Consider the following 25,588-nt stretch of genomic DNA (forward strand, 5'->3'; position numbering starts at 1 on the left):
TCACCATGGAGGCTGTGACGTCGGTGGCACAGGATTTTAAGAACCCTGCACTCCTCCCCCACATCCTTTTCCTCTCCCCCCACCCCCCCCCACTGAAGTGATAATTCTGCGTATGTTTCTCCTGGACTGTGGCTCAGCCATTCCAGATCGAGATTTGGATGTGAATCGGTGCGGGAGCCTGAGCTCCTGTGCTGTGTATGTATGCAATAACGCACATGTGTGTGTGCGTGTAGCCACCCACAGCTGTGTGCAGCAGTGCCCACATGTGCTGTGTATGTGGCGATGCACACGCCCTGGGCTCTGGCGACAGCAGGTGGTTGACCCCTTGGCTGGAATTTTCCACAGGGCAGGTGCAAGGGCAGTTTTTGGTGAGGGATGGGGACAGATGGGGCCTTGGAGCCATGCACGTGGGGGCAGCTCCACCAGGTAAGGCCTGGTTGAGCCTCTGCAGCCGCTGGGGCCTTTTCCATCTTCTGTGCCCAGTTCCTTCCCGGCTGAGCTGAGACACGGGGAAGTTGGTGGCAGGATCCAGTGCCTGCCCCTCCGGTTAACAATGATGTCCATTATTATTTGTGAAGCCTGATTTCATTGCTTCTAAATGCACTTACCACCTGGGAGGAGGCCTAGCCTTGTAAATAAAATGTGGTTTTGTTGTAAAAGAAATTCTAACTCGTGTGTGTGTGTGCGTGTGTGTGTAAATATCCATTTGTTCATGCGTGCACTTCAGGGTTTAACATTTCAGGACTCAGCCCGGTCCTCTGGTGTCTGGCATTTGAACACGCTGCCTGCCACATCCGTTCATTTCTCCTCTTAATGAGTCAAACATTTTAGCAGGTGCTCGACTTTATCCGGCTCCTCATCTATCGAGAGCAGTGATATTTTGCAGGGCTGCCCGACACTTGGGGAGCTTTTCACAAAAGCACAAACCTCACGTCTGCCTGAGTTTTCCTAGACCAGGCTGCGGGAGGGGGATTGGCAAGGCTGTTTTTTGTCTTTTCTCTCTCTGCTGCTGTCTCGTCTCTGGGTGGCAGCTTGGACCACTGCTGGCGAGAGCAGGGCCTGGCGCTCAGGTGAGCACAGGGCAGGGGAGGAGCTGTGCTCTGCTTTGACCGACTTGGGCTTGGCCAGGGGGCTCTTGCTCCTTCGATTTCTTCAAGTATTGATGCAATTCTAAGAAGGGGTGCGCGCGCGCGCTCACACACACACACACACACACCCTCCACCCAGCTCCGTCGCCGCCTGCCAGCGGAAGTGAAACCACAGTCTCTGGGTGTCTCCGAAGGCCCTGAGCGGCCGCTTCCAGGCCCAAGCAGCTGCCTTCCCCCCCACCCAGACCCCCCCAAGGTAGTAGGTTTTGGGGCTCAGGTTGACTCTGCTGCCTGAACCCTGGGGCTGCGCCTGCCACTTTGCTTAGCAGTGTGGCACACGGGAGGCCGAAGCCCAGAGCCCCAGGGCCTAGGCGGCGGGGAGAGAACCCCTTCTTCGGAATGGGCTGGGCGAGCAGGCTGTCATCTTAGGGAGTTTTACTTTCCATGCTGAAAGTGGGAGGGGAGGGGGAGGTTTTGTTGTTGTTTTTGTTTCTTTCTCGGATCCCCAGGCTGGGACATGGGATGTGGCCGTGGCTTTGAGAGCCCAGCCCGGAGCCCTGGCTGATCCCAGGGCTGTGGATGGGACGCCGGTGGCTGCGAGAGGCCTGGCTGCAGCTGCAGAGACCAGCACGGCAGCAGCGTGAGTGGCCTTGGAGATCTCCACGCTGGGTTCCCGGGGCTCGCGGGCAGAGGCTGCCGGAGAGGAAAGACTACCAGATGTTACCAAAAAAAAAAAAAGGGGGGGGGGAACGTGCTGGTGTAGCGTCTTGGCAATAGAGGGCTGGGGTGGGGGAGGCGTGTGTGATCAGTCTGTGTTTCTTCGGAAGTAGAAATGCATTTGGAGGGCTGTCGCCTCGACCCTGGGAGCAGCCAGCCAGCCAGGACTCCCGGCCCGGGAGGGCTCCTGTGGCTGGGAAAGTTAACGAGAAGCCATCAAAAGTGCACCCAGGATAAAACGGGAAACAAAAGAGGCTCCCCAGCCCCAGAGAGGGGGACCAGGGGCCGCGTGGACCTGCGGACGCCCCGTGGAGGTGGCCGCGCTCCACGCCACTTCTCGATTTCGCTTCCGTCCCTTGCTCGTTTCCTTTGTGCCTCTCTGTCCTTTTTGTGAACAAAACAATATTTTGACACCCCCTTGCGTTTGTTAGCGCCCCTTCCCTGCAAAGGGCGCACAATGCAGCCTTATATTTCTAAAGAACTGTTTGCCCAGCCCTCTCCTTTGGCTCCGAAAACGTATATGTAATTGGTAATTAAAGGTGTGAGCTTTTCAATATCAACAGTATTGCTCAATGCTAGAGCATTAAAGGGAAAGGAGGCACCGAATAATTACCTTTTACATTCTGACACCCATTCCCGGGGCCCGGGCTCCCCCCCGGAACCGTGTTCAGCAGGAAGGTGGGGATTGCATTTTCACCATAGCAAAGCGTCTTTTCATAAAATAAATTGGTAAATTAATTATGTAGCATTGTCTTCCAACTCCTTTCTAAGTAAACTCGGGTTTCTTTTTCGAGTGTAATTAATGGTTTCTGGGAGCAGCTTTGTGAGGGCTGCCTCTACACCTTGTCGGTTCTTCTTGTTGGCAGTCTGCAGACGGCAGAGCCAGGGCGCCCTCACCCGCCGGTGTTCCTGCGCTGCCATGGGGCTGATGCATTCCTGCCTCGACTTCCCCGAGGGCGCCGTCCCTTCCCGGGAACCACAGGCATGCCCTCAAGTTGAGCCTTCCTTTCTCAGCCAGGCCCGCGCCTCCTCCCGGCCACGCACATGTACGTCACGTGTGTCCCGTGTGCCGGCTCGCGGGCCATGCCGAGGCCCAGAGCAGCGGTTTGCAGGCAGGGTGGGAGAGGCCGCAGGGTTTTCCCGCTGAATTGTCTGTTCTTTGGCTGCGGCCTGCGCACAGGATGTGTGTCTCCTCCCTTGCCTGCTTTCTCCGTGCTGTCCCTGTTCCCAACTCGCAGGCCGCTGAGGATCCACCTGCATCCGTGGGCTCCCGCGAAGGTCCTGCCCCTGGTGCTCCCCACCCCCGAAACTCCAGGCCCCTCCCCCTTTATTTTGGCAGCTGCTCTTTTCCCTTCAGGGGGTTGCCAGTCTTTCATGCGTTTCAAAATATTTGGGTCCTGCGATCCCCACCATAGAAAACAAAAAAGGGGAGGACATAGTTTGTCTGCAGGAGAAATGCAAACACATCTCTTTAGACGGCGGGCTGTCTGCCCCTACCTGCTGCCGAGGCTGGAAACAAAGTCCCACCCCCCCACTCCCCCAAGTGAAAATAAACCCAACCCGGATGGTGGGGAGTTGATGAGCGCTGGGAAACCCACGGGAGACACAGAAACAGGCCGGGGGCCCGGCAGGACGGCAGGCTCCTGCTTCCGCACCCCTGGCGCTGTGTGCCTTGTCCCTGGGACCCTGGTGCTCACTTGTCGCTTTCCCAGCCGGTGGGACGACGCCCTGGTTAGCTGGTGTGCGCCAGGCCTCAGGTGGAGTCTGTGAATGGGGAAGGCAGGGACGTGAATGGAAGTGTCCTGGGGGGAGGGGCGGCGGCTGGCTGGCTGGTGGTCACCTGGAGAGCCTTGCGAGGGGGCGGGTGTTTGGTTCCCAGTGTGACTGGGCTGGGGGGGGGGGCTCTCATGTTGGGGAGTTTGAGAGCCATGTCTGGTAGCAGTTGGGATGTGTGCGTGTGTGCACACGTGTGTATGTGTGCTCTTAGCGTGTGTAGGGGGAGAAATGGCCAGATATATAAGCTCAGTGGACATAAGGTCAGCACTGCTTCCGTGGCAACTTCTGGGAGCTACAGTGGCGCCCCCGCCCCGGGGAGCACCTGGGGAGCTCTGGCAGCCGAGCGGGGGGCTGCTTCCTGGTGGGGAGGGGTCGGGCCAGCGCCGGGTGCTTGCGATTGCCTAAGTCCATCTCTGTCTTCTCTGCCCCTCCCCCGTGTCCTTCCTGTCTACAGCAGAGGCTGAGCATGTGGAGGCCGCCATCCTCGAGGAAGACGAGGGTCTGGAGATAGAGGAGCCGGGCAGCCTGGGGCTGCTGGTCGGTGGCCCCGACCCTGACCTGCTCACCTGTGGCCAGTGTCAGATGAACTTCCCCCTGGGGGACATCCTGGTTTTTATAGAGCACAAGAAGAAGCAGTGTGGGGGCAGCCTGGCTGCCTGCTACGACAAAGGCCTGGACAAGGGTAGCCCACCACCCTCCTCGCGCTCCGAGCTCAGGAAAGTGTCCGAGCCCGTGGAGATCGGGATCCAGGTGACCCCCGACGAAGATGACCACCTGCTGTCGCCCACGAAAGGCATCTGTCCCAAGCAGGAGAACATTGCAGGTATGGAACCACGCGCTCACCTGGCCATGGCAGGGGCCACCCCGGTCCCACGCCGCACGTGCTGGGGCCCCTCCGTGGCCTCCGGGCCACCAGCCGGCCAGCCGGCCCCCCCCCCCCGCCTTTCCGAGGGCCCACCATCCAGGTTCCCTTCCCGAGGGGTCGGGCCTGGGCTTGGGGAGGCCCCATGGACGCCTGCGTGCTTTGTTTCTGACCAGGGGACTCCTCTCTGCCTTGGGGCCTAACCTAGCGGTGGCCGGGAGCACAAGACGGAAGTTCGGGCTTCTGCTTGGTGGTCTTGACTTCGTCCCTGGCTGTGCAGCCAGGCAGGCTTGGGTTAGAATCTGTCCTTTGTCACTTGGGCACCTTAGTTTCCCCATCTTTAAAGGGAGCTACGCTGGGGGTGGGCTGAGAGGGTGTGTGGTGGTCCCTGGAGGCACCCTGAGTGACAGCGCTCCTCCCCACTCTGTTCTGGACTCGGCTTCCAGGCTGTAGAAGGAGGGTTAGGGCCCTTGGTCTCAGGGACTGCTCCTGACACTGCCTGGCCTCGAAGGAGTCCCGGGGAGGGGGCTGTGGGAGCTTGCGGTAGCACTGTGCCCCTTGGCATGCACCTCAGCTGGCCCCCTGGACAGCAGGAAGAGCAGGTGTAGGGTGGGCCCCAGGCCTGAGCCTGCATCCTCCATCCAGGGCCTCTTGGCACAGAGGTTTGCTCTGCGTCATGGTCGTGGTCATGGCCATGGCCACAGCCGGGTCATGCTGGACCCTTCTCCAGGAGCCACCGCGTCCTCTGCAAACCAGTGTTTGCTTCTGAGCGCAGGAGGCCGGGGGCAGATGGGGGTGGGGGAGACCCCAGCCAGCCCGTGTTTCCCAGAAGCAAGACAGACAGCAGGGTTCCTGCCGATGAGTGCGGGTCCTGCCGGTGACTTCGGGCCAGTCGTGGGCCTGAGCCTCGTGTTCCTCATCTGTCCCAGGGCGTGGTCACAACAGGCCTGGCATGGGGAGCGCACGAGCAGGACAAACTCTTCCGCTGCAGCGTGCCGGGGGTGGCCGGCTGGGGAAGCGTGTGTTCCGTGCCCACTGTGTTTCATCCGTGGAAGCTCTTGAGGCCGTGGGGGGAGGCTGAGGGCGTGGCAGGGACCCGCCCCCCAGGAGGCAGTCACTACAGCAAGCCTGTCTCCTGCATGGCAGCTTTGTGACTGTGGGCCTCACTTTGCCCACCTGCGTAATGGGAGCGATGAGGTTCCTGCAGGCACGTGCGGGGCGGGGGGTGTCCTGGGTGGACCCTGTCCTCCCAGGTGCAGGGGGCACGGAGAGCAAGGGCAGCACAGGTGCGTCGGAGCTCAGAGGGCCTTTCCTGGCGGGCGAAGCGCCTGGGGTCAGTGCACACAGACCTTTCAGGGGTGGCCTCTGGGAGGAGCCATGGGCCCCATTTATGTTTCAGTGCGAATTCTCGCTGCTTTTGCCAAAAACACGCGCCGCCTCCTTCCGTGTGGGAGGAATTTCCCAACGCGAGGCTGCAGGCCCCGTGGGTTGGTTTGTTTAAGAAAGAGACTCAATGTGATTTCATAAAAGGCAAAGTTAATCTCCAGGGCAGCTTTGTCCCCCCCCACCCCGAGTTGTAATAACGCAGCAACCTTCAGCATTTTATTTTATGTGTGACGAAAGATATTCTGGGGTTTTCTGTTCAGCAACAGGACGAATGGATTTCTTCATTCGAGGAGAAATATGTAAAATAACCCCTTAGAAGTCTAAAGAGATATGTTTGTTCAAAGCATTTAAAATGTTATTTTAATCAAAGGCACCAAACAGCCCGCGCGCTGTGTCAGCTGAAGGCGACCATCCGCTCGCCGCCCGGCCTTTCTAGTCCCCGTTCTTCCCGCTTCCCTCCCGACTTTGGCACCAACTTTTCTTCCTTTTTTTTTATTTAATAAAAAGGAAAGATTAAAGAATAAAACTTCAGTGGCTCAAATGTGTAAAGTAATTTAATATGGTGGGAGCATTAATTATTTTAGCTTAATTGAATTCTGAGGACCTCAGTAGTTGCATTTTGCTAGACAAGCCCTGTTTATTATTTCTCTGTGTAGATTAACAGTAAAGGAAACACAGATAACTTTCAGTTATTTATTGTAAAATAAATGTGTCAATTCATGTGTAAAGCAAGCTGCTCGGAGATAATTGAGTCTTTATATTTTAAGAGGGCTTTCTCCACCCTGGCTTCCGGGAATCCACACAGCTGCTGCCCAGGCCCAGCGCTGGCCGGGACCGGGCCCCTGGTGCTCCTGCCCCATGGCCGTGGCTGCAAGGGGCTCTTCCAGCCCTTCCACGCCCCCCTGCTGCCCCTCAGGGTGCGCTGGCCCTGGCCAGGCCCTGGCAGGCGGGCAGCTGTTCATCCTTGGGACTCCGCCTCTAGCTCTGGCCACCCAGGCTTGGTCATGTCCAAGTTGAGGTGGCTGTCAGGGTCTCATATGCCTAGGACCAGCAGTCTGGGCGGAAAGGTCTCTGGCTTGTTTGGGGACCAGAGTGCAGTTGGGCAGAGGTAGGGTCTTTGGTCTTGTGTTCTGTCGGCACAGGAGGTCTTTACATTTCTTTTCTTTCTTTCCTTCTTTCTTTCTTCCTTTTAGATTTATTTATTTATTTGAAAGTCAGAGTTACACAGAGGCAGGGAGAGAGAGAGAGAGAGGTCTTCCATCTGCTGGTTCACTCCCCAGATGGCCATAATGGCCAGAGCTGCACCGATCGGAAGCCAGGAGCCAGGAGCCTCTTCTGGGTCTCCCACGCGGGTGCAGGGGCCCAAGGATCTGGGCCATCTTCTACTGCTTTCCCAGGCCATAGCAGAGAGCTGGATCAGAAGTGTAGTAGCCGGGACTAGAACCGGCGCGCATATGGGATGCTGGCACTGCAGGCGGTGGCTTTACCCGCTGCACCACAGCGCTGGCCCCTACATTTCCTCCTTTCCTTTCTTTTCATTTCCTTCGTTCCTCCCTTCTTTTAGATTTATTTATTTGAAAGGCAGAGTTGGGGGGGGGGGAGAGAGAGAGAGAGAGAGAATCTTCCATGTGCTGGTTCACTCCCCAGCTGGCTGCAACAGCCAGGGCTGGGCTGAAGCCAGGAGCCAGGAGCTTTATCCCACATGGGTGAAGGGCCCAAGCACTTGAGCCATCTTCCACTTCTTTCCCAGGTGCATTAGCAGGGAGCTGGATCAGAAGTGGAGCAGCCGGGACTCAAATTGTAGCTCATGTAGGATGCTGGTGTCACAGGTGTGGCTGCTTAACCCGCTGTGCCTCAACACCAGCACCAAGTTCTTTATGTTTCTTAAACCCCCTACCCATGGCGTTCTCTGTGATGGGCTAAGACCTACCCACTGAGAAAGAGACAAGAGCCCACCCGACCTGGGAAGGGAGGGGAGACACAGAGAGCAGGTGTCCCTGAGCCGCTGCCTGGGAGAGCGTTAAGGGACTTCGGGGTGTGGTGTTCGAAGGCCACGAGCAGCCCCCTGCCAGCCGCAGGCACGTGGCTTGACCTTCCAAGCCTCTGTTCCCTTCTGTGTGCATGAGCCCAGTGCCAGTCGGACGTTTATGACTTGGGCGCCCGGCAGGGTGGGGCAGGGTGGGGCTGGAGATGTTAGCTTTTCCTTGCTGGCACTTTGCTTTCCTTAGTGGGTCTCCTGAACTTGGGCTCCCTGCTAGGGTTGGGGAGGAGCCCAGCGTCCCCCGCTCTGGGGAGTGTCAGGAGATAGGCGTGCGTCACGTCCCCTCCTGCCTTGTCACATGGCTGTCACTTGGTGGCTTCTCTTTGCTGGGGAGGGCCTGGCAGCTTGGATGTCAAGGGAGTGGGGGGGTTGCCTCTCTGGGGAACATCCTGGTGCCCTTGCTCCCTGCTGGCTGCCCGGTCACTTTGCTTTTCTGGGCCTTAGTTTCTTTGTCTGCACCTACCCTTCAGCGTGACGGGATGGGGCAGGGAAAAACTCCCACCTACCACAGGGTCAGGCCCGAGGTGGAGGACCTGGACTGGAAGTTTCCAGAAAGCAAGCTCTCTGTAGTCAAATCCGTGAGCGCGCACCCGAGACCCACTTCTCAGCCGTCCCTCCAGACCCTGCCTCCGGAGGCCCACCGGGCAGCCGGGGGCGGGGGGCGCAGCGCAGGGTCCAGGCAGTTCGGTTTCTCCTGTTGTCACCCTAGCATCCCTGCAGGAAGCAGAGCTGTCACTCACTGGTTTGCCTTTTCGTCCCCGCCCCCAGACCCAGAATGTCAGTTTCCTGCAGTGGTACAGGGGGCTGGCGGCAAGAGGCAGGAGGTGGCAGGTGCCCCGGGTTGGGAGGGGCAGGTGGGCTGCGCTTCCATGTAGCTCCTGCGTTATCTGTCTTTGTGTGGGTCCCAGGAAGGGCCAGGGATGAGCCTGGGGGTCCCAAGGCGGACGGCGTGTGTGGGGGCTTTGTTTGGGGTCCTGGTGACCATCGCTAAGCACAGTGTGCTGGGGAGAAGGCCTCTGGGTTTAAGGCTTTGATGATGTTTGCTTCTGACTTTTTAAAAATAAAATGTGAAAAAAAAAAATAGTAGCTCGGCCAGTGGGAGAAACGAAAGGACTCGGTTGTGTGCTGGAAAGTGGAGATAAATCCCTCACAGGTTGTCTTAAAAACCTCCATCTGATCTTCTTAGAGTTGTGATTTTTCCCTCCAAATTAAGATTAGTGAAATCCGTGTGCGTTGTGGCGTGGATTATCTTTTCGCTGTTATTAAATCGTGGCTGCTAATTACTAGTTCTGTGTGCACCGAGGCGTGACGTGGTGTTCTGGGCTTGGGCCGGGGGCCTGGCCGTGTGCACAGGGCTGACCCCAGAGCTTGGGCACGGCTGGAGAGTGCTGGGGAACTGGCCAGTACCCAGTGCGGCTCACCGTGCAAGGTGCTCGTCCTGAGTTTTAGCCAACTTCACTCTTCAACCTCGGAATGGGCATTTCCGGCTCACTTTGAGTTGGGGCTCAGAGAGGTTAAGGGACTTGCCCAAGGTCATGCAGCAAAGTAGAGTTGGCCGTGGGTCTGCCTGGCTTCCTCTGGCGGCTTCTAGGGAGAGGTGCTCTTTACTCTGCCTGGCTGGTGGGGTCCTGGGGACTGGCACTAGTGGGACCCCAACCCAGGTGGTCTTTGAAGCCTCCCCTAGATCTGACCTTTGTGGGGATGGCACAGAGGGCTGGACCCACCACCTGTGGCACCCTCCCCTACTTTCCTACTGGTGGAGATTTGGGGAGGTGCAGTTGAACTTGAACTCAGATGGGCCTGGCCCGGTATATACGTACAGACCTTTTTTGCTGTATTTCATATTTGTTGTTGCATTGTTTGGCTCCCCTCGCATGCAAACACTTTGCTGTATTTTGTGGGACTTTGGCTTTGCCACAGACTTTGCTGTGTGACCGTCGCCTCCTCAGTCTCAGCTTCCTATAAGACGAAGAGAACGTTTCTCTTCTAGGCTTGCTGTAGGATTGATCTGGACAGCGAGGAGAAAAGGAGAGAGGACCCGTTGATTTCGGTGCAGCGTTGGAAATACGTGCGCCGTTTCTTTATGACGCCTTTCTCTGACCTTCCGGAAACCCCCTGGCCTAACTGGATCCCAAGGCTCGTGACCTGCTCGTATGCACTGGGAGGCCTTGCTGGGATCCACAGGCAGGTTCTGGCCTCCTGGGCCAGGCTGGGAGAATCTTGCTGCCAGCCCCTCCCGGTCTTAGCTGTTCAGGGCCTGGCCTGAGCCTGTGTCACCCAGCACTGGCAGAGCCAGCTCAGGACTGGTGACCTTCTTGGGGCGTCCGCGTCTCCTCTGCTGTCCAGGGCGGTGAGCGAGTATTCCTGCCTTGCTGGCCTCCCAGGCAGGCCGGGGACGGAGCCTCCGTGTGAACCAGGAGCACAGTGTTGGCGGTTACGCCCCATGATGCCTTGCTGAGCTGTGGTTATCGGGTTTAACAAGAACAAGACCAAAAAAAAAAAAAAAAACAAAAAAACTGGTCAACAAGGGGCGCATCTCCCTTGGTGGGGTTCGGGCCTTCCTTGCTGTCTCCCTGCTTCTGGGGCAATGCGGGCCAGAGGTTGGAGACTTGGGCATTCTCATCGTTAGGTTTTTATTTGACAGTAAATCGTTAGCAGTTGACTTAAGTTTTTTATTAGGCATTTGACAGGTTTTTTTGTTGTTGTTGTTATTGTTGTTGCTAATTTTCATGCCTGACTAATGCATAACCAGCAGCTCCAGGATCTGTTCCGAGTGGGCTCTGGGTCGCTCGTCGACCTGAGTGGGGCAGCCTGGCCGTCGCTCCCGTGCCCTGGGTCCGCCTTTGACTGTAGCCCCCGCTCAGGAGGCCTCACACATGTGACGGCCACTGTTCTCTGGTGACTGAGGTGGGAGCCTGAAGCACAGAGCGTTTGCTTTTTTGCCCGAGGTCGCATGGCGGTGCGCTGGGACCTCGGGTCTCAGCCTGGACAGTCCTGGCTTTTACCCTGCCGACCACGGCTGCTGTGGTCACGGTTCATCCTACGTTTCCGTTTCCATCTACCATCTCCACTCCATGGGCCCGGACACCATGTGCCGGTTTCATCTGGGGTTGGGGGTGCAGCTGAGTCACACGGGTTCGGTCCCTGCACAGTCACCTCGAGAGTCGGCAGCTGGGCTGTGCCCGGACTTCCCACGGAGGCACTGGGTCAGGTCCGTGGGAGCCCAGGCCCCCTGGGAATGGGGAGGCCTTTTATTTTATTTATTTATTAGAGAAGTAGAGACAGAGAGAGAGACAGAGCGAGCCCCCACCTGCTGGTTCACTCCCCAAATGCGTGCAAGGTCTGGAGCTGGAGCTCCATCCAGGTCTCCCACGTGGGTGGCGGGGACCCAAGCACCTGCTGCCTCCCAGGGAGCACGCCCGCGGGAAGCTGGAGGCAGGCTCCAGAGCTGGGAATTGAACCCAGCTCCCCCCATTTGGGACACAGGGGTCTTCATGGCTACACCAAGCACCTGCCCCTGACTGCACGGTCTTTCTGTTGTTGGCCAGGCCATCAGTGGTGTCCACACCAAGGAGGAACCTCCACGGGGGAGTTGGGGGGGACCAGGGCAGGGCCTCACCCTCTGCCCACACCTGTGGATTGGGCATTGACTGCCGCCTGTGGCTGTGCATCTCCTGTTGAGCTGACACCCCACCCCCCACCCCGGTCGGGGCTAGTGGGCTAGTGACCTGGTCAGATGCTGGTGATGCAGGTGGAGGATTAACCAGTGGGGGTGGGGAGGGGCTGTAGACTCTGGCGTGAGGCAGACCTGCTGTGTGTCTTGAGTGGGCCCTCCCATCTCTGGGCCTGAGTTGAAGAGTGGTCGGGAGCCACTGGTGGGTTCCAGGGGCTGCAAGAGCCAGGCAGCGCGGTGTGGGGGTGTGGGAGGCAGTGGCGGCCTCCATTTGAATCTGCTTCCCACCCTGCAGCCCTGGTGTTTCAACCGTTTCTTTCATTTTTTTTTTTAAAGATTTTATTTATTTATTTGAGAGGTAGAGTTACAGACAGTGGGAGAGAGAGAGAGGTCTTCCATCCGCTGATTCACTCCCAAAGTGACTGCAACAGTTGGAGCTGAGTCGATCCGAAGCCAGGAGCCAGGAGCTTCTTCACTTCTTCCACGCAGGTGCAGGGGCCCAAGCACTTAGGCCATCTTCTACTGCCTTCCCAGGCCATGGCAGAGAGGTGGGTCAGAAGAGCAGCTGGGCCTAGAACCGGTGCCCATATGGGATGCTGGTGCCGCAGGTGGAGGATTAACCTACTGCACCACAGCGCCAGCTCCTCAACTCTTTTGTACGCATTGGGCCTAGGAAGTGAGTTTTCTCCGTACAGTGAAGACGGTTCTACTAAAACATCAGCCGTCTGTGTGCTCCGAGGGTGATGGTTCTAAGGTTGACAGGGTTGACGCGTAGGGTCTCTGCAGGGCCAAGGCCCTGTCCCTAATGTTGGAGCTGACAGTTTGGCAATTGTCAATATTATTTTGTGAAGAGTGTCGTCCCCCCTCCCCCGGTTCTGTAAACCCAAGGCCCCACAAGATCTGGCCCCGCCCTGGCCCCACACCTGTCACAGGGAGGGGCAGCACCCACGGCTGCATGGGCCTCCTTTCGTTTTGTTTTCAAGTGGGTTTCCTTGGGGCCCTGCTGCTGGTTTTCCTCTGGAGTGGCTCGGGAGGAGGAGCCTGTGCAGAGGGGCTGGGAGCCCACCGGGGTGGGGGTGTCGGGGTGTCGGGCTGGAAGGAGAGGGGTGCACTGCTCCTTACCTAGCCACTGCCTGGGGACACTGCCGCCTGCTGCGCTGGACCTGGGAGCCTGGGCGCTCAGCACAGTGGCATCTCCTGGCAGGTGACGAGTCAGCGGCTCTGCCGGCGCTGGCCACACAGACCGCAGCTGTTGGTTCGCCCCCTCCCCAAGGGTAACCCTCCCGGCTCAGGACCACACTGGATCACTGCAGATGTTTGGTCCAGGAGCAGTGCCTGGCAGCTTCCCCGGGCCCTGGGGTTCCTGGTGTGGACAACAGGCAAAAGGGTGTGGGTCACCGTGCACCCAGGAGGAGCCCCCCCAGTGCCTGCGGCCTGGAACCCCTCCCCCACATCCAGTCCAGGAAGCCCGAATGTCCTCCTAAATTCAGGTGCCAAAGGGATCCTCAGAAGCAGAGGAGAAGCGGCTTTGTAGGCAGTGAGGGCAGCCCTGCCTTATGTGGCCGGGGTCCTTCCTTGGGGCTGGGGGCCAGGGACTGCCTGTCCTGGGCTCCGTGGCACCATTCAGTCTGGATTCTCCTTAAGAAGAAAGCCAGGCAGCCCTTCCATGTCCCCTCTACCTATGGGCTGGGGGCTGGGAGCGCTGGGCGCCGGGAGACCCCACAGAGCCAAGTTCCCCAGGGCCGTGTCAGCCGCGCTCCCCAGTGAGGGCTTGTAGAACTTGCCCTGCCCACGCGGCGACTGCATGTACGGGTACAAAGGAGTGTGGTCTTGTCCCGACCTGGCCTCTGTCTGGGGGGCGAGGGGACCCGGAGGATGAAGTCGGACACATGCAGAACCGCCCGGTCAGTGGTGCTCCGAGCGCCCACGGTGGGCGGGCGAGGTTCGGGAACGGCGGGGAGCGCGCGGGCCGGTCGTTGTCTGGGGCGGTAGCCCACGCGCCTCCATCGCTGTGCCCCAGCCTGTGCTCCGGCTGCACAAAGCCGGGCGCCCCTGCCTCCCACCAGTGCCAAGCCTCACCGGCCGCAGCGATGCCGCCCGAGGTCTCCTCCACCCCCTCCTCCAGCCCCTCGCAGGGGACCTCAGCTCCTCTGGCCCGGCCGGCGGGGGACCTCCAGGTGCCCCCGCATCGCCAAGCCCGGGCGCACAATGGCCTTCCCGGAGGCTGGCGGCGCTAGACGAGGGGAGCTTCCACGCTGCGTGGGCCTGGGCCCGCCCGGGGCCCGCGGCGCTTCTCCACCGCCTCTCAGAGCCTGGCCTGCGCCCGCGGCCTCCAGCCTGCGTCCGGGGCGCGCAGCCCGACGCCCACCGGCCGCCTCTTTTCCTGCCCTCCGGGACCAGCGGCCGCCGCCTCGCTGGTTGTGCCTCCCCGGGGCGGGAGGGCAGAGGGGGCTCCGGGCCCATGCATAATTCGAGGGCTTAATGGGCCAGCTGCCCGAGCCGGCGGAGGCGCAGCTGACCCTTCCCGCGTCTGGCCTCGGCCGCGCGGCGCGCCCCTTTCTTCCTCCTCTGACAGCTCCCCTCCCCCTAGGCCCGGGTCCGAGGAAGGCGGGGGTGGGGGTGGGGGTGAGTCGAGGGGGGAGGGGGCTGCCTCCGTGCAACTTTTGCTCTGGGGGCCGGGGCGTGCAGCGAATCGGAGCCACAGAGGACCCGGCTCGCCGCGGAGCTGGAATGCAGGTCTCCGGAGCAGTGTGCAGCCCTCGAGTCTTTTTCCCGCACCCCATCCCCCCAGCTCCCCCCGGCGGCCCCCCGGCGGCCCCCGGCCTGGCAGCATCCCGGCGAGCACGCCCCTGGCCCGGGGCCAGCCCCTTTCCCTGGCTGCGGCGGAGATGGATGGAGGCGGAGACCCAAGGTCAAGGGCGGGGAGCCCGCCCCGGGCCCCTTTGTGCTCTGGGGCCGCCCCTCCCCCGCCGGCCCCACTCCCCCTGCCGGGTGCCTGGGCGCGCACGCCGGCGAATGACCTTCCCGGGCTTGGGGTTGCACTCCCGGACCCCTGGAAAGCCCCGCCCGGGGCCTCAGGCCGGGGGCGGCTCTGCGCCCCGCGTCGGTGCCGGGTCCTGGGTCCTCCCCGCCGCCGCCATTGTCCTGGAGGCGCCCGCTGACCTGGGCGCGCCGGGCAGGTGCTGCGCTGAGTCCCCCCTTGCACATCCTGTGGCCACTGGGGAGACAGGCCTGGCCGGAAGAGGGTGTCTGGCATGCGCTCAGCCCGCCTTGGGAGAAGGAGCCCGGCTTTGCCGAGGGACATCCCTGGGGCTGGGATTTAAAGCCCTGGGGACGCCGGCGCTTGCCCGGCTGTGTGGGGATGGCACCCTCCACAGAGCAGGACACAAAGCGCCAGGAAACCCAGGAGCCCGCGGCCCTCCTCCCTCGGCGGAGAACTGGCCTGCGCAGGGTCACCTTGCTAGTACCCTCTCTGTTTTTCCTGCCTTTCAGTTGGCCTCGGGTTGTTCAAAGCTCCCAATAAGCCCCCTCCTCAGGGACCCCACGAGGCAGAACGTGCACCCCCCGTGCACCCACCTGAGTCCTGTGGGGAAGCAGCATTTTCCCAAAGCTGTTCCTGCAGAGATGCAAACGCGCGCTGCTTGCCTGTGCAAGGTTTAAACCAGCTTTTCTCAGCCAGGATGGGAGCCACAGCTCCGTGTGCCATTATTCGGAAATAAGGCTGAACCACACAGAATAGATTTGCTGTAACAACAGGCAAGGTAGTTAAAAAATCTGTAAATATATATATATTTATGATTTGGGTCAGAAATAGCACAGTCTGTGCTCTTCCTTCTAAGGTACTGTGCAAACAATGCCTCCATGGCGTGTTGAGTGAGAGTTGTTACAAAGATCTCAGGTTGAGCGAACCTGCACTTTGAGCTTCTCTGGTGGAGGAATCTGAAGGTATTTGTCAATTTCTTTTCTGAAAGCCCTAAAGGAAAGGTAACCGGTTCAACACCTGAGAACTCAGAGCGACTGCCGGTCCTGGGCGGGCAGGGTTTGCTATCTGCCTGGACTTGCTGTTGGGTTTCTCAAATGTCCATTTAGAGCAGTTCCAACAAGACACAATCCGCCCGAGTCTGTGAGTGTGGGTGAGGATCGCGCCACGGCGCTCGTCGTGGGCCAAGATGGAAAGGCAGATTCTCGTGTGTGATCCGATTTATGTTCCTGGAGTCCTTTGTAGAGACAGTGTGTGTGTGTGTGTGTGTGTCAGGAGCTCCCCCTGGTCTGTAGGATTCCTTTACAGAGATGCACGTGGTGGAGATTTTTGGAGACAAGGTGTGTGTGTGTGTGTGCACATGTGTGTGCATGCGTGTGCATGTGCGGGGTAACTGCTCATGCTTTGCTTGAAGGCGAGGTGCCTGTGGCTGGCGGACTTGCTGGCTGTTGCGCTGAGAGGAGGCGGGCTGTCGTCTGTGTTCTCCTTATCTTGACGACCTGATGGTGGCGTGGATCCCGTGGATCCTGTGGGCTGGGCTGGGGCAGAGTGGTGGCAGGCTCTTCTCCAGGTCCCTCCTGGAGGGAGGCAGCAGGGTGGGCTGCCCTGAGACCCCTGGGCAGGGCCAAGGCCTGGAGCAGCCTGGGAGAGATGTGCTTTGAAAGGGGGGGTGGGGGAGGGGCTGTTGAAGTCCCAGGGGCCTTAAGAGCTTCAGGAACCTTGCTCAGAGCCGTCCAGGTTTTCTTAAGGCATTCTCTACAGGAGCAGCACCTGGGTTCCAGTCGGAAGGTCGGTGAACACCGGGCCGTTGCTTGGAGCGGCCAGGGCCATCGCAGCGTGGGGCCACCGCACTGCCCGGCCTTGACCGCGTGTGCTGCCTAAGCAGCCCAGGGCGCGCTGGTGGCTTCTTGTAGGAAGTGGCAGGAAGGCAGGAGGAAGCAGTGAGGGATTTCAGAGCCATCAGAACGTGGAGACGGTTGCTGGGGGTGGCGTGGGGGCGGGGCGGGCAGCTGACTCCCAGAAGGGATCAAATGGCTGCCTGGATAGGATGTCCTTTTTAATGCAAGGGAGGAAGAATTAGGGGCTTGGGGGGGGGGCAGGCTAAGTGGGGAGGACTTGGGTTTTCAGTTTGGAAACCCAACACCAACAGGAAAGCCTCCTCTGTGGAGCCCATTCATGGTGGAGGTACCACAGCGTGGGGGGGGTCAGCGGTGGGCACGGTCACGTGACGCGGAATCCCGGCGTGGTGTCCTTGCCCTTGACCTGTGTGCACAGTAAGAGGTGTGTTCCTGATCCCGGGACCCTGGCCCCAGCAGCGCCGGCGTGTAGCCTCGGACCGCCCTCACGCGCGTGTGCACGGTTCGGCCGGTGCAGGTGAGGAAGGAGCTCCGTGAGGAAATTCTCCCTTCCCTTCTGCTGCCGGCTCGGAAAGTTCCCGAAGCCCGGCAGTCCTGCCCCCGGAGCGCACAGCTGCCTGCCGAGGATCGGGCACCCGCGCCGGGGAATCGGCAGGCTGCCGGCGGGCTGTTTTCCTTCCAAGAGGCTCGGTAGCTTTTGTCTGGCAAATGCTGGGTGACCTGCATTAGATTTGTGATAGGGGTCGCCTCTGACTGGGCCCCAAGTCTCTGCTACTTAGGGAATATGGACGCTGGCTTGATGCCTCGGGTTTGTCTCCGCCTCCCCTCCCAGGGCTGGGCCAAGACCTGGGGCGGGGGGTGGGGGAGTGTGCCTTCTCCCTGCTCCACGGGGGGCCTTGTTCCCTGGCATGGGCACTGGAGGGAGGAGGTTGAGGGATGGCAGATACCCCGAGTCTGCGTTGCTGAGGGCTTGGAGCCAGCAGCCGTCTGGCGCTCCTTAATTGAATACAGGTCTGAGTATACTCCGTGTGGGCATGCTAGGATGGGCCGGGAAGCCGGTGATATTTACCCCCTGGCTCCCGGTGGCAGCTGGGAACCTCCCAGCCGACCGGCCGGCTGCTCCTCCGTCCCTCCTCCCGGCCCACGTGGTTTGCAAAAACAGGTAGGGAAGTGGGCTCCGAGGTCTCAGGACTCCCATGTAAACAGCGTGCGTGTGAGCTGGGGTTCCATCTTTTGTTCGCGGCAGCTCGTTAATTAACCAGCAGATTAGGGCTGCCTTCTCTGACACGTGCGTGTGTTCTGGGGCCGAAGATTCTGGGTCTCCTGGAGCTCCGAACCGAACCGGGCCCGAGTCCTCCTCCCCACGTCCTCCGGCTCCCGCCCACCCTCCCCTTGGGCCCCAGTGGGCTTCAAGTTGCGCGGAGGACAGCCACGTTGAACACAGCTAAATAAATCGTGTTTACGCTTGGCATTCATGCTAGTGAAAAGTCTGTTGGCTGTTTTTACTTCCTTGTTTCTCAGCATTTGTTTCCTACCTGTTTTTGAGTACATGCCCAGAAGTAGTAGTTTTGTCAAATGAGGGGCTAATGCCAGCCAGCCGAGCCGGCTGCCAAGGAGCTGCTGGATTTTGCAAAACAGAGTGACGTTTTTTTAGTGACACTGATGTTTTTTTCAAAGAAATTAGGATGTAGAATAAGGGTATTAAAATGCACTTAGGGGAAGGGGGAAGAAACCCCCCCACCCCCAGTCACGCTCACAGCGCAGGGCCACGGAGCAGGCAGGGGAGAGCGAGGTCTGATTTCACGTGGCCGCTCGGAGGCTGCGGGAGGCAGAGGCGCTGCTCTGGGCCCGGGAGCTGAGCCCGGGTCCCTTCGTCTCCGTCCCGAGGCTTCCTTTGCTCTGCCGTTTTGGGGATGGGCTGCGAAGGTTTTTCTTTCGGCTTCTGTGTCTGTTCCATCTCTCAGCCTCCTTCTCTGGGGCGGCAGCCCAGAGCCGTGCCCTCACCTGGGCTTGGAGCTGCAGGCTGCGAGGCAGCCCCGGCGGTGTTTGTGCAGAGAACCAGCGCGGAGGCCTCCATCCCCTGGGGTGCTTGTGGCCCACCCGGTTTGGGGGGAGGGGTCTGTGATGGAGGGCTGCTTGTTGGGCATAGAACTTCTTGGTAATCACAGATGAAGGCTGAAGGTTAGAAATTTTTTTTTTTTTTTAAAACAGTTCCAAAAACCAGTAAGTGGCTGATAAACAGTGGGCACCGCTGGAGGGAGACCAGGTCTGTGTGGCCATGGCACCCTTGCAGGGCTTCCCCAGAGAGTTCTGGGTGGGCTTCGGCCCATCAGCCCAGGCCAAGAAAACAAATGACAACAAAAACCCAAATCAAAGTCAGCGCTGTGATCCCCCCAGGTTCTGGTGGGAATATCCCGCAGTAGAAACGCTGTCTCCGCTGAGGCCTGTGCTGCTGGTTGCTTTAATTACTTTAAATACTCGTGGCGGCACCAGCCTCAGCCGAATGTGCACCGGGTGCAGCGGCGCTGGGCGCGTGGCTGCCTGGAGTGGCGAGGAGCAGCGTCACCGGTGTTCATGCGCGCCCAGTCTTTATTAAATCAGTGCCGCGAAGTGTTAATTTTTACAGATTTTGTTGTGCACACACACCGCACGGCACCTCTGGCGTGGGCCGGGATGGGAACGGATTTCACGTCAAAAGCCGAGTTGGAAGGGGGCACTCAGACGGCCTCCCCAGAAGGAGAGCGTGAGGCTCTCGCTGTCAGATGCTGCCCGGGCTGAAAAGACGGCTTGCGATATGTGCATTAAATGCCATCTACATACGGAAAACTCAGTTAAAGGAGCTACTTAGTTGAAAGTAATTACAGGCCTGCTCCATTTTTCAGGCAGTGACATTTGAGACTGGGCTGAGAACATAAAGGGGCCATAGAAGGACTTTGTTCCTACGTGATGCAGAGCGGTGTGCCTCGCTGTTCTAGAATGTCCGTTAGGAGAAGGTAAACAGGAATGGGGGGCGAGGGCTGCAGGATTTGGTCATCAGCAAAACCCAGGGAGAGCTGGATTTTTTTTTTTTATTACAATAGCAGAGATCGATTGCTTGTTGTGAAAACAAGATACACATTTCAATTATAGCATGAGTCCCCTTTTTTGCAATTTGATTTTTCTTTCTTTTTTAACGTCTCCTCACCAAGTTTATTTCCATTCCATCTAAAACCAGAAACCCTGCTGGCCCTGTGGTCGCCTGTTCCTCTCCTGCCCCGATGGAATTTTATGGTCTGATCTTAAGAGGGTGGCGCACGGTTCACATTCTTCAGATCTGCACCTGACACCTTGGCCGCCTGCTCTGGGCCGGGCGAGCTGTCACGTCACGGTCACCTCCATCACCTCCTCGCTGGGCTCTCCATTTTCTTTACTTTCTTTTCATTGGCTGGGCCGTGTTGTTTTCATTCCTGATTCCCTGGGATTCTCACAGGCCAGACTTCCCGCTTGTACTGATCGCGTCACGCCGTCTGCGCGTGGCCGCTGAGCAGAAGCCGGCGTTGGAGTTTGTGGGACCACAACTTCCTGAGCACACCAGGGTGTATGCGTGTTTTTCACGCACGATGCTGGGTACAGTGGGTGCCGAGAGGCCAGGAAAAGGCGCGCCTCATTTGCTGCGCGGTGTAGGTGCCCAGTCTGAAGGCGCGTTTCCCGGGTTAGACTCTGCACGTGTGACTTCTGTGTTGACTGTGGATTCCCGGCTCTGAGTTCATGGAGACACGGGGACGTGGGTACGGGGTGGCTGGCCAAGCTTGTCATTGCGGTGTGGCCACTGAGTCCTGTCTGGAGAGGCCTGCAGGGTCCTCGCCCGCATCCCAGGTTCCTCGTGCTTGGAATCCAGAGGGCTGCAGCCATCTTTCTCCTCGTGCTTGTAGACTGCATGGTTCCGGTCCGCCCCGTTGTTTCGTGCAGAGCCATGCAGCACGCTGTTTGCACCCCAGGTGCCCCGGAAGACAGAAACGACAGCAGGATGTTGGAGGAGCTCTGTCTGAGGGCAGAGGGTGCGCAGGGCAGAAGGAGCTCCCTGGCCTCTAAGAGGAGGCCTAAACCAGCGAGGAAGGGGGACCTTTCCCCTGCTGGTGTCCGTTAGCTGCTCACTGCTGTTTGCCTTTGGCCACTGGGATGCACTTGACCGTGCTGTTGATAGGTGTGGTTGTGCAGGTATCCGAGTGGGGAGATACAGTCTCGCTCTCCCTAAGAGATGTGCACACACACATTTTTCTGTTAGTCAAGCACATGACGTCCCCTTCTGTTGTCCCCAGGCCTGTCCGTTCCTGGATCCCAGGTCCCAGCATGGTGGGTCTTGCCTGCCAAGGTCTCCCCAGAGGACTGGGGTTCATTTTTCTGTGCATCCTGAAGCTGTTGCAAGTGGTGTGGTTTATCTGCCTCCCAGCAGTGGAGAGAGCTCCAGGGGCTCCCCAGGAGAGAAGCGAAAGCAAGAGGCCAGGCTACCCGGCGTGTGCCCCTGCAGATGCCTGCTCATGGGTGGGAACGCTTAGCCCTGTCCACCTTACCCTGAGTGGTTCTCCCATGGGAGATGAGTCTGGGGTACCCCCTCCCCAGGAGCACCTGCCATTCCCCCGTGCTCTCCCTCTGAAGGGCCACACAAGGCCCTGGGACATGGGTGGTGTCAGCTCACCCACCGATCCCTGGCTGGTGTGCAGAAAGGGGAGCTGGTGCATCTCAGCCGCATCTTGGGGAACTTGGGCTTGGCTGGCAGGGAACCGGGTGCTCTTGGAGCCAGTGGCAGGGTGTGCCTGCCCCAGCTTCTGATTGCGAGCTGTCCCCTGCGCCAGGAAAACAGATTTTCGTCGTGGTTGTGGGCATGGCCCTTCCTCTGCTGGGGTGCGGGCAGTGGCCGAGCGTCTGCAGTGACCACGGTGCTGGTGGGCACGGTTTCAGGAGGGCGCAGCTCAGCGTGCTCTCAGAGAGGGGCTTCTTGTCTCTTCTTTGTGGCCAACCTTCTTGCAGTGGGTGTGGGGGGATGCCCAAGTGTCCACACAGGGCCCTGGGGGGTGGCCGGGGGTGGGGGTGGGGGAGGATTGTTCGGAGAGGTGGCTCAAGGCCAGAGATGCGCGTTGCCTGTGTTCCGGGGTGCCCCTGGCCAGCCCCCCGCCCCCTGGTGCCTGGCACTCCACTGGGTCCCTCTGTGGGTCTGGTAGGGCCCAGCTGGCTGTTGAGGAAATCGAGGCGGGCTTTTACACCGCGTCCTGGTCCTTCCCTCCCCCGCCAGCTGCTCCTGAGCAGAGCCCGGCAAGCCCTTATGAGACCTCGTTTTCCCTTTTGGTTGCTCTATCGAAGGACACTTGGGCAGTCGTCCCCAGACCATACCCCATGTCCCCAGCAAGGGCTTGGGGACCCAAGATGGCCGCTGGGTCTGGCACGAGACACTCAGGTCTTAGGATGGGGGTCCAGAAGCAGGAAGTGGCCTTGGGGCGTCCTAGCCTCCTGCTTAGACTTTCTGGGTGTCCCAGGGCTCTAGCCAGGCCACACACCCACTGCCTCTGCGGTCCTGGCTTGGGGACCCATCCTGTACTTGTAGGCTTTCGTGGCAGTTTATGGTTTATTTCACGTAAACGCTTGGGTTTTCCTTTCTGCTCTGTGTTATTATTATTACTATTAATTTTTTATGATGACATGAACGGCAAGTTCCAGTCTCTGCTGGTCCCCAGGTCTCGAGAGTTAAACCCGAGAAAAGGAAGTCACACCTGCTGAGTGAAGGAATTTATTTCTGAGGTCCCCCAGCCCTGCGTGGCTCTGAGACTGGGCCACAGGAGGGCCCCTGGGCACCGGTCTGCAAGGAGACCCAGGCGGGAGGGCTGGGTGTCCTGGGTGAGTCCGGCTTAAGGTGGCGTCCATGTCTTCCGTGGACGTCACCGGCGGCGAATCAGCTGTGTCTTAACTGCAGGCTTGTTTTACCAGCTAATGCTGTTCTGTGGGCTTCCGTGTGAGCCTGTGGCGGAGCTGTGAAGAGAGGAGCGTGGGGCCCACGCAGACAGTGATGGAGCCTGCGGGTTGGTGGGGGCGCCCCTTCTCAGTGGCAGTGGGGGTCCTCTCCTTTCCTGTTACCACCTTCCTTAGGCGAGCAGAGCGGGGGTGGGGGCTGGGTCCCCAGATTGAGGTCCCTAGTGGTCCCTCTCCCCCCCTCCGTTAGGCCTCTGGACCGGTGACCACACGTTAGGTCCCTGCCTGCCCAGGCAGCGTCACGGCTCCCTAGCACCCTGAACAGGCAGGCTCGGATCTCATGCCCTGGGGTTTGCAGGCTGAGCCGGCTTCCCCTCCATCTTCTCTCCAGCAGACCGGAAAAAGAACCCTAATTTCCCGTCGGGGCGGGGGTGGGCTGGGCTGGGGCGAGGATTCTTGCCTGGGAGCACCGTGTTTCGCTTCGTGTCCGCCCCCCCTCCCCATCCATAGCATTTTTATCATCCTTAAGACAAAGTAGCTGGCAAAATATTTAAGCGATCAGAAAGAAATGTTTTTATTTGCCCGTGTGCGAGCTGGGTTATCTGCCTATCTTGTTTATGAAATTTGGGGCTGCCTTCCCCGCACAGAGTGTTCGCCTCAAATCTTCCCAGCTCCCATTTCCATATTTCTGCGCGCTTGTTCTTTGTTAATCACTTGGCAAGCGCTTATTTGAATATTAAAAATTTCTTTAATCATCAAAGGCAGGAGCGCAGTCTCATGAATATTCATATTTTCCCCCTCCTCAGACTGGATTCTAGTTCATTACCCTGCAGTAAAAGCCAAACAGCCATCAATCGCCCTCATTACAGGCTCTGGCGTTTTGATTGGCTGCCTGCTGCCCAGAGCTTTTATTTATTTATTTTTTAAAATTTTTTCCCCTTCTCCTATGAGCTGTCTGCTACCTGCCAACAACACCCGCCTCCCCCCCCCCCCCAAATCAACAATGCAAGAATAAATTTCTCTGGTTGAAAAACAACTTTGCAAACTTGTCCAGCCCAGCTCGCCGCTGGCCGCTTAGTGGCCACCAAAGCCAGCCCCCCTCCGCTGTCCCCACCCCCACCCCCACCAACCCGGGGAAAGAAGGGGGGAGGGAAGAGCGAGAAAATTAAATAAATAAATAAAGAGGGAGAAACTTGAGCCTCAGAGATGAATATTTGTCAAGAGAGTTGACGTAAGTTTCATTTGCATAATGACTTTGTACTTCTGCATTAATAAAATTTGCATATGAAGCCATGTTAATTACTCCTGATCATGCTTTTTGCATTCATGCATAGTAATTTTCTCCGACTTGTGAGAATTAATGTCTTGGCACGGGAGGAGGGGCGCGGGCACTGGCAGGTTTGCTTGCCAGTGTCCCGCACGCGCGGGCGCCGGCCCTGCCTGTCCTCGGCCTTGATCTCTGACTCATTTCTGCACCGGCAGCAACGGACCCAGGACAGCACCGGCGGCCGGGAAGACGCCCCTGCCGCGCGTGCGGCCCGCAGTCTGTCCCGCCCCCGCCCCCGCTCCGTTAGGGCGGAGACGCCCCCCACCCCGGCGCGGCGGGGGCTCTGCCTGCGCGCAGCGCGCATGTGTGAGCCGCGGAGCCGCGCCTCTGCGGGCTGCGGGCGAGGGGCGGGGGGTCGCAGGCCCGGCGGAGGCTTGGCGCAGGCTTGGCGCGGGGTTCGGCCCCGGGTTCCTAGCCGCAGGTGCATTGCGGGGTTGTCCTGGAGGTACCCCCGTGTCCGCGGCAGGGGCGTGGAGCCAGGAGGCGGAGCTGAGCTGGGCCTCCCTGCCCCAGGATAGGTGTGAAGTGTTGAATAGTGCTTGTCTTTTTTCTGGATTGAAGCAGCCTCCAGTCTTCTGCGAGGGGCAGCGAGGCAGCCAGGGGCTTCCCCATCCCAGGCCAAGCCGAGAGGGGGTCCCTGGGCCTTGGCCTCGGCACACACAGGTCTGCGGGGGCTGCAGAATCTTTTCATCAAACCCTGTACAATAAGATTTTTTAAAAAAATAATACTTATTTGAAAGAGTTAGAGAGAGACCTTCATCTCTGGTTCACTCCCCCAAATGGCTGCAACGGACAGGGCTGTGCCAGGCAGAAGCCAGGAGCCAGGAGCCAGGAGCTTCATCCGAGTCTCCCATGTAGGTGCAGGGGCCCAAGCACTTGGGCCATCTTCTGCTGTTTTCCCATGCGCATTAGCAGGGAGCTGGATTGGAAGTGGAGCAGCTGGGACTTGAACCAGCGTCCGGATAGGGTGCTGGTGCCTCAGGCAGAGGCTGAGGTGGCTGTGCCACAGTGCGGCCCCCAGAAGGCTTCTTCAGACTGCCCCCAGGGCTTTTGAGGCTCATCTGTGCTCTGGGCCCATGTCCATCAGGCGAGGCCCATGGCGAGTGTTAGGAGGCCCAGAACTGGACACCAGTGCATAGATGATGGAGACCATTTACTGAGGTGCCTGGCTCTGGTCAGGGCTGCCCTGAGCCTGCCATAGGTGTAGGAACTGAGGCCCGGAGCCCGTGGCTGACCTTAGCTCCCAAGGCCAGGGCCAAGCAGAGGAGCAGTGGGAAGCTGGTCTGTCTCCAGGCTGAGTTGTCTCCCAGCCCGTGGCTTCCTCGTGCACATCTTGTGCTGTTTTGTGTTCTGGATTTCCTGATTGTACTTTTAAACGCTGTGGGGTGGGGCTTGCACTGTGGCATAACAGATAAAGCCACCATCTGCAACGCTGGCATCCCATATGGGCGTCAGTTCCAGTCCTGGCTGCTCCACTTCCTATCCAGCTCCCTGCTAATGTGCCTGGGAAAGCAGTGGAGGATGGCCCAGATTCTGGGGTCCCTGCACCCATATGGAAGAAGCTCTGGCCCCTGGCTTCCGCCTGGCCCAGCCCTGGGCGTTGTAGCTGCTGGGAGCAGGTGGACAGCCACAGGTCAGAATCCCGAAGCAGCCGTGTCCGCAGGGTGTGCCTGACCCTGACACGGTGGGTGAGCCCCCTGGACAGACTCTGGCCCGGGCGTGCCCCACCCCCTGCTTTGTGGAAGGAGAAGGCTGTGGCTGGACAGGTGTGTCTTTCTTGCCCTAACTCCTCCTCCTGCACAGCGTGGTCAGCTGCCTTCGCTGGACCAGCCATGACCAGCCTGTGAGTTGCTTCTGTTGGCTTCTCGGCCGTGTCCATGGTGCTGCCTCTGTCCTGGCTCACCCAGAACCCAGGGGCCAGAGGCGGGATTTGGCCACCGAC

The 25,588-nt window shown here is 59.1% G+C and overlaps 1 protein-coding gene across 4 annotated transcripts in view; it reads left to right on the top strand.

The window, feature by feature from the left end:
* The window catches only part of BCL11B (BCL11 transcription factor B), an 80,459-nt gene that overhangs the window by 7,798 nt on the left and 47,073 nt on the right, over positions 1-25,588 (top strand). For 2 of the 4 annotated variants that reach the window (XM_062181375.1, XM_062181377.1), the window contains exon 2: positions 4,036-4,404. In XM_062181375.1, the coding sequence (XP_062037359.1) occupies positions 4,036-4,404 (369 nt within the window). The remainder of the gene's footprint in view (positions 1-4,035; positions 4,405-25,588) is intronic. The other 2 variants (XM_062181376.1, XM_062181378.1) reach the window with 1 other exon arrangement.

Source organism: Lepus europaeus, chromosome 22 (assembly GCF_033115175.1).
Source record: "Lepus europaeus isolate LE1 chromosome 22, mLepTim1.pri, whole genome shotgun sequence".
NCBI lineage: Eukaryota > Metazoa > Chordata > Mammalia > Lagomorpha > Leporidae > Lepus > Lepus europaeus.